At 50.2% G+C, this 7,953-nt stretch overlaps 1 protein-coding gene across 4 annotated transcripts in view; it reads right to left on the bottom strand.

Annotated features, from left to right (window-relative positions):
- Nucleotides 1-7,953, bottom strand: part of EPHB2 (EPH receptor B2) — a 279,799-nt gene that overhangs the window by 11,755 nt on the left and 260,091 nt on the right. For all 4 annotated transcript variants that reach the window (XM_084651374.1, XM_084651376.1, XM_084651375.1 and 1 more), the window contains exon 15: nucleotides 7,743-7,898. In XM_084651374.1, the coding sequence (XP_084507500.1) occupies nucleotides 7,743-7,898 (156 nt within the window). The remainder of the gene's footprint in view (nucleotides 1-7,742; nucleotides 7,899-7,953) is intronic.

Raw genomic sequence — 7,953 nt, 5'->3', positions numbered from 1 at the left:
ATTTCACACAAGTTGCTGCATGGCTGGCTGTCGGACAGGAACCATCTGTGGTCACTGCCAAGCTGCTGCATCCCCAGTGGGGGCAAGGAGGCTCCTGTCCCCCGGCTAATCCTGTCTATTTCTCCTGGCCAGGATTTCCACGGCCTGAACCATTGGCTATTAGGGGATTAGTTTTTATCAGAAAAAGTCATGCTTGTGAATTCTATGCCTGAGGCTCTACACAAGTCCCAGGGAAGCAGGGGGCTGGCACTACAAAGGACATATTACTGTAGATGGTGAATTCCCTGTTGTAAATCAGATGCTCTCCATTCGACTGTTGTCACACCACCGCCTGGACATGTTGGGGCCAAACACGTGAGGCAAGGGACTGCGGGACCATTCCTCCAGCACAGAAGCCACGTAGGGCAGCTTGCACTGGCCCTTTGCTACCTCCAGTCACAAGCCAACGGTGAGTGGGGGCAGGAGAGCAGCCAGCTGAGCAGGCTGCGCACACTCAAGCAGCCCTCTGCCTGCGCCTTCTGAGACAGCCCAATGGGGAGACTCCCAACACAGCAGTACCCAAGGCCCCAGCAGCCCTGGTATTCCCCAGACTCTCAGACAGCATCCTCTGCACTAACATCCCGAAGGAAATCTGGGATTGGTGAGTATCCGAGTGCGTGTTTGCTGAGTGAGCATCCGAGTGTGTGTTTGCTGGGAGGGCAGTTTGAAAGCCTGAGCGAGTGCCTGATTGGGTGGTAGCCTGCAGGGGGCGGGTATTAGGAGTGTCTGTTTGTTTGTTTCAGGGAAGCCTGGCTGTTTAAAAATAGCCAGAGCTCCGCGAACCAGCTGAGCGGCAGCGAACCAGCAAAGCAGGACACAGCAGGAGTTTGCCTGGGAGTTCGCCTGGAGTGAGCCCAGTGAGGCTTACATCTTGCCAGCTTCTCTGAGGAAGCTCATAGTAGGAAGGTGATATGGGGGGGGGGTTCAGCTATTGTGACCTGCACTGGATGTGCCATGTTTGTCTTTCTTCCACAGGACAGAAGCGACTTTTTCTGTACAAAGTGCAAGCTAGTATCCATATTGGAAGAGAAGATCGAAGGTCTGGAGCAACAGATATCGACCCTGTGTTGCATACGAGAATCTGAGGATTTTCTGGACAAAAGTCAGGATATGCTTCTACGGGCACAAAGCGCTAAAGATATAGAGCAGGTTGCACAGCAGAGCCAAGAGGCCAGTGAAGAAGCTTGGCAACATGTGACCTCCAGAAGAAGAAGGGGGAATGTCCAGGTACCAGCAACGCAGACACAGGTAAGTAACCGTTTTCATGTTCTCTCCACAGGTACCATTGCGGAGAGTGGACCAGATGATACGTCTGGGGGGAGAAAGCAGAAGGAGACTCTGCTGGTTGGAAGGCATGAGATGCACTGTCCTGAGGTTGGGGGTTCCATGACCACCACTCCCAAGAGAAGGAGGCGGTGGTGGTGGTTGGGGACTCTCTCCTCAGGGGGACTGAGTCATCTATCTGCCGCCCTGACGGGAAAACAGAGAAGTCTGCTGCTTGCCAGGGGCTAAGATTCGCGATGTGACGGAGAGACTGCCGAGACTCATCAAGCCCTCGGATCGCTACCCCTTCCTGCTTCTCCACATGGGCACCAATGATACTGCCAAGAATGACCTTGAGTGGATCACTGCGGACTACGTAGCTCTGGGAAGAAGGATAAAGGAGTTTGAGGCGCAAGTGGTCTTCTCGTCCATCCTCCCCGTGGAAGGAAAAGGCCTGGGTAGAGACCGTCGAATCGTGGAAGTCAATGAATGGCTACGCAGGTGGTGTCGGAGAGAAGGCTTTGGATTCTTTGACCATGGGATGGTGTTCCATGAAGGAGGAGTGCTGGGCAGAGATGGGCTCCACCTAACGAAGAGAGGGAAGAGCATCTTTGCGAACCTAGTGAGGAGGGCTTTACACTAGGTTCAGCGGGGGAAGGAGACCAAAGCCCTGATGTAAGTGGGCAAGCGGGATACCGGGGGGAAGCACAGGCAGGAACGTCTGTGAGGGGAGGGCTCCTACCTCATACTGAGAATGAGGGGCGATCAGCAGGTTATCTCAAGTGCCTGTATACAAATGCACAAAGCCTTGGAAACAAGCAGGGAGAACTGGAGGTCCTGGTGATGTCAAGGAATTATGACGTGATTGGAATAACAGAGACTTGGTGGGATAACTCACATGATGAATCTGATGAGGTTCAATAAGGATAAGTGCAGGGTCCTGCACTTAGGACGGAAGAACCCAATGCACAGCTACAGACTAGGGACCGAATGGCTAGGCAGCAGTTCTGCGGAAAAGGACCTAGGGGTGACAGTGGACGAGAAGCTGGATATGAGTCAGCAGTGTGCCCTTGTTGCCAAGAAGGCCAATGGCATTTTGGGATGTATACGTAGGGGCATAGCGAGCAGATCAAGGGACGTGATCGTCCCCCTCTATTCGACATTGGTGAGGCCTCATCTGGAGTACTGTGTCCAGTTTTGGACCCCACACTTCAAGAAGGATGTGGATAAATTGGAGAGAGTCCAGCGAAGGGCAACAAAAATGATTAGGGGACTGGAACACATGAGTTATGAGGAGAGGCTGAGGAAGCTGGGATTGTTTAGCCTGCAGAAGAGAAGAATGAGGGGGGATTTGATAGCTGCTTTCAACTACCTGAAAGGGGGTTCCAAAGAGGATGGCTCTAGACTGTTCTCAATGGTAGCAGATGACAGAACGAGGAGTAATGGTCTCAAGTTGCAGTGGGGGAGGTTTAGATTGGATATTAGGAAAAACTTTTTCACTAAGAGGGTGGTGAAACACTGGAATGCGTTACCTAGGGAGGTGGTAGAATCTCCTTCCTTAGAGGTTTTTAAGGTCAGGCTTGACAAAGCCCTGGCTGGGATGATTTAACTGGGAATTGGTCCTGCTTCGAGCAGGGGGTTGGACTAGATGACCTTCTGGGGTCCCTTCCAACCCTGATATTCTATGATTCTATGATTCTATGACTGGAGTACTGTCATGGATGGTTATAAACTGTTCAGGAAGGACAGGCAGGGCAGAAAAGGTGGGGGAGTTGCACTGTATGTAAGGGAGCAGTATGACTGCTCAGAGCTCAAGTATGAAATTGCAGAAAAACCTGAGAGTCTCTGGATTAAGTTTAGAAGCCTGAGCAACAAGGGTGATGTCGTGGTGGGCGTCTGCTATAGACCACCGGACCAGGGGGATCAGGTGGACGAGGCTTTCTTCCGGCAAGTCGCAGAAGCTACTAGATCGCACGCCCTGGTTCTCAGGGGCGACTTCAATCATCCTGATATCTGCTGGGAGAGCAATACAGTGGTGCACAGGCAATCCAGGAAGTTTTTGGAAAATGTAGGGGACAATTTCCTGGTGCAAGTGCTAGATGAGCCAACTAGGGGGGGAGCTTTTCTTGACCTGCTGCTCACAAACCGGGAAGAATTATCAGTGGAAGCAAAAGTGGATGGGAATCTGGGAGGCAGTGACCATGAGTTGGTCGAGTTCAGGATCCTGACACAGGGAAGAAAGGTAAGCAGCAGAAAACGGATCCTGGACTTCAGGAAAGCAGACTTTGACTCCCTCAGGGAACTGATGGGTAGGATCCCCTGGGGGACTAACATGAAGGGGAAAGGAGTCCAGGAGAGCTGGTTGTATTTCAAGGAATCCCTATTGAGGTTACAGGGACAAACCATCCCGATGTGTCGAAAGAATAGTAAATATGGCAGGCGACCAGCTTGGCTTAACGGTGAAATCCTTGCGGATCTTAAGCATAAAAAAGAAGCTTACAAGAAGTGAAAGATTGGACAAATGACCAGGGAAGAGTATAAAAATATTGCTCGGGCATGTAGGAATGAAATCAGGAGGGCCAAATCACAACTGGAGCTGCAGCTAGCAAGAGATGTTAAGAGTAACAAGAAGGGTTTCTTCACGTATGTTGGCAACAAGAAGAAAGCCAAGGAAACTGTGGGCCCCTTACTGAATGAGGGAGGCAACTTAGTGACAGAGGATGTGGAAAAAGCTAATGTACTCAATGCTTTCTTTGCCTCTGTCTTCACAAACAAGGTCAGCTCCCAGACTGCTGCACTGGGCAACACAGCATGGGGAGTAGGTGGCCAGCCCTCTGTGGAGAAAGAGGTGGTTAGGGAGTATTTAGAAAAGCTGGATGTGCACAAGTCCATGGGGCTGGATGCGTTGCATCCGAGAGTGCTAAAGGAATTGGTGGCTGTGATTGCAGAGCCACTGGCCATTATCTTTGAAAACTCGTGGCAAACGGGGGAAGTCCCGGATGACTGGAAAAAGGCTAATGTAGTGCCAATCTTTAAAAAAGGGAAGAAGGAGGATCCTGGGAACTACAGGCCAGTCAGCCTCACCTCACTCCCCGGAAAAATCATGCAGCAGGTCCTCAAGGAATCTCTCCTGAAGCACTTACACAAGAGGAAAGTGATCAGGAACAGTCAGCATGGATTCACCAAGGGAAGGTCATGCCTGACTAATCTAATCGCCTTTTATGATGAGATTACTGGTTCTGTGGATGAAGGGAAAGCAGTGGATGTATTATTTCTTGACTTTAGCAAAGCTTTCGACACGGTCTCCCACAGTATTCTTGTCAGCAAGTTAAGGAAGTATGGGCTGGATGAATGCACTATAAGGTGGGTAGAAAGTTGGCTAGATTGTCGGGCTCAACGGGTAGTGATCAATGGCTCCATGTCTAGTTGGCAGCCGGTATCAAGTGGAGGGGCCCAAGGGTCGGTCCTGGGGCCGGTTTTGTTCAATATCTTCATAAATGATCTGGAGGATGGTATGGATTGCACTCTCAGCAAATTTGCGGATGATACTAAACTAGGAGGAGTGGTAGATACGGTGGCAGGTAGGGATAGGATACAGAGGGACCTAGACAAATTGGAGCATTGGGCCAAAAGAAATCTGATGAGGTTCAACAAGGATAAGTGCAGGGTCCTGCACTTAGGATGGAAGAATCCAATGCACCGCTACAGACTAGGGACCGAATGGCTCGGCAGCAGTTCTGCGGAAAAGGTCCTAGGGGTGACAGTGGATGAGAAGCTGGATATGAGTCAGTGTGCCCTTGTTGCCAAGAAGGCCAATGGCATTTTGGGATGTATAAGTAGGGGCATAGCGAGCGGATCGAGGGACGTGATCGTCCCCCTCTATTCGACATTGGTGAGGCCTCATCTGGAGTACTGTGTCCAGTTTTGGGCCCCACACTACAAGAAGGATGTGGATAAATTGGAGAGAGTCCAGTGAAAGGCAACAAAAATGATTAGGGGTCTGGAACATCTGGAACCAACCCTGATATTCTATGATTCTATGACTTCTGGGTGCTGGCTCTGCATGGACCTTCCCTCCCTTCCTGCACAGACAGATACCGCTCAGACTCCCAGCACCCTTTACTGCACCACAAGATCCAAAACAGGCATCTCTAAAACCCTCAGCTCCCAGGCTCCCCAGTCTTTGCAGGGGTGGGGCAGGCTTTCCTGGAGCCATGGGATCTGGAAGTGAGGGCCCCCCCAGCAACCTGGCAGGCAGGCTGCTGAGGACCCAGGAGGTGAACCTGGTGGGGAACTCGGCAGCTTTCAAAACCTGCCTGGGCAAAGTCAGAACTTCGGCAAAACTGAACCATCCCCAAGAAACGTTTCAAATCCACTGATTCAGCAACCAGCTCTGTATACGGTCATCTGCAGCTTCTCAGCCCAGAATCATAGGATCATAGAATCATAGAATATCAGGGTTGGAAGGGACCTCAGGAGGTCATCTAGTCCAACCCCCTGCTCAAAGCAGGACCAATCCCCAATTAAATCATCCCAGCCAGGGCTTTGTCAAGCCTGACCTTAAAAGCTTCTAAGGAAGGAGATTCTACCACCCCCCTAGGTAATGCATTCCAGTGTTTCACCACCCTCTTAGTGAAAAAGTTTTTCCTAATATCCAACCTAAACCTCCCGCACTGCAACTTGAGACCATTACTCCTTGTCCTGTCCTCTTCTACCACTGAGAATAGTCTAGATCCATCCTCTTTGGAACCCCCTTTCAGGTAGTTGAAAGCAGCTATCAAATCCCCCCTCATTCTTCTCTTCTGCAGACTAAACAATCCCAGTTCCCTCAGCCTCTCCTCATAAGTCATGTGTTCCAGACCCCTAATCATTTTTGTTGCCCTTCGCTGGACTCTCTCCAATTTATCCACATCCTTCTTGTAGTGTTCGGCCCAAAACTGGACACAGTACTCCAGATGAGGCCTCACCAATGTCGAATAGAGGGGGACGATCACGTCCCTCGATCTGCTGGCAATGCCCCTACGTATACATCCCAAAATGCCATTGGCCTTCTTGGCAACAAGGGCACACTGTTGACTCATATCCAGCTTCTCGTCCACTGTCACCCCTAGGTCCTTTTCCACAGAACTGCTGCCTAGCCATTCGGTCCCTAGTCTGTAGCTGTGCATTGGGTTCTTCCGTCCTAAGTGCAAGACCCTGCACTTATCCTTATTGAACCTCATCAGATTTCTTTTGGCCCAGTCAGAGACTTGGAGAAGGCTGAATTTGGGTATGTTTTTATTGGAAACACTGCAACCCCCAGTCACCTGTTTGGAAGAGCTGTGGGGTCACAGTGCTGACATTGTGTTCCCCAGCTTGTGTACCAGTGCTTCTTCCCTACCCAGAGCCTCCCTCTCGCCCTCCTTCAGTTGCTCTGATTGTCCTAGGGCACCTGTTACCGTCATTTCTAAGCTCAGCCTGTAGGCTTCATAAGCCACTTCTAGCAGTCGTGGAGCTGCTGTGGATACATGGACACGTTCAGAACGGTCCCATAGATATTTCCAGGTGAAGAACAAAACAAAAAACCCCCAAACAGAAAAGGTCAGTTTGGCTGTTTGGCTGAATGGGTTTCGATTGACCATCAGCTGTACGTGTGCTCACCTGAAGGCTGCCCTGCCCCAGACCCATAAGAAAACAAAGCATTCCAGTGCTTACAGACAGCCTTACCGCATGGGTCATTAATTCCACTGTCTCCGCAGGGCTTCCAAAGTTTGATGCACCTGGCCACAAATCTTTTAATAGACACATCGAGGCCCTAAGGGATTCCAGCAGCCCGCAGCCCACTGGAGCTGGCATTTCAGCAGCCTGCTCGTCTCTGGAGAGCCTGCTATATTGTTGTTACTGTTGGATGGGGGTGGGGGGCATACCATTGTTTCAGATGTGTGCAGGGTTATTTGGAATGAACGGGATACCATCCTGGCTCTCAGAGTCCTTCTTCAGGGAGCGACTTGTATGCAATATGCAAATCTTGTCAGCAATGAATCCATTAGGATCATGGCATCCCAAAGTGCCCCCTAGTGGCAGAAGAACTGCCTTGTGCCCGCCTGTAATGTTTACTGTTCCCCCTTGACATTGTTGTGCTAATTACGGGGTTTGGAGAACCCCATGCAGAACTGCATCTTCACAGGAGGGAGAAAACCAATCGGATAGCATGGAGATGAACGGTGTAGAAATATCTAGTAGACAGATACTCAGCCCGTGGATTAATGAGGAAAAGCAGGAATAGAAAAGATTAGAAATGATTGGGGGGGTTGTTTTCTTTTTCTGGCAAAAAATTATTAATATTGCGTAACGATAAGATTAATATAAAGCTCAGAAACCTCAAATCTGATAATGGCCAATTGTTGCAAGAATCCTGAGGTCTTTGCGTCTGGTTTGTAACCACTGCTATTGGCACTTACTCCATGGTCATCTGTGACACCACATCAAAGGTGGCAAAGCCGGCACTGGCAAAGCTCTCCTTGTACTGGCCCATCTTGATGGCATCCAGCCATTCATCCACTGTGTTGAAACTGGTGTAATCGGGGATTGTGCGGTCCAGTAAAGGGAGGTTAATCCTGAAGAAGAGAGACCGAAAATGAGCAGAAGTTAGTGGCAGCCTGTGAGGGGCTT

This window comes from Lepidochelys olivacea, assembly GCF_965140295.1.
Source record: "Lepidochelys olivacea isolate rLepOli2 genome assembly, chromosome: 18".
NCBI lineage: Eukaryota > Metazoa > Chordata > Testudines > Cheloniidae > Lepidochelys > Lepidochelys olivacea.
Note: the sequence above shows the minus strand (reverse complement) of the source record. Positions and strands in the feature narration are given on the sequence as shown.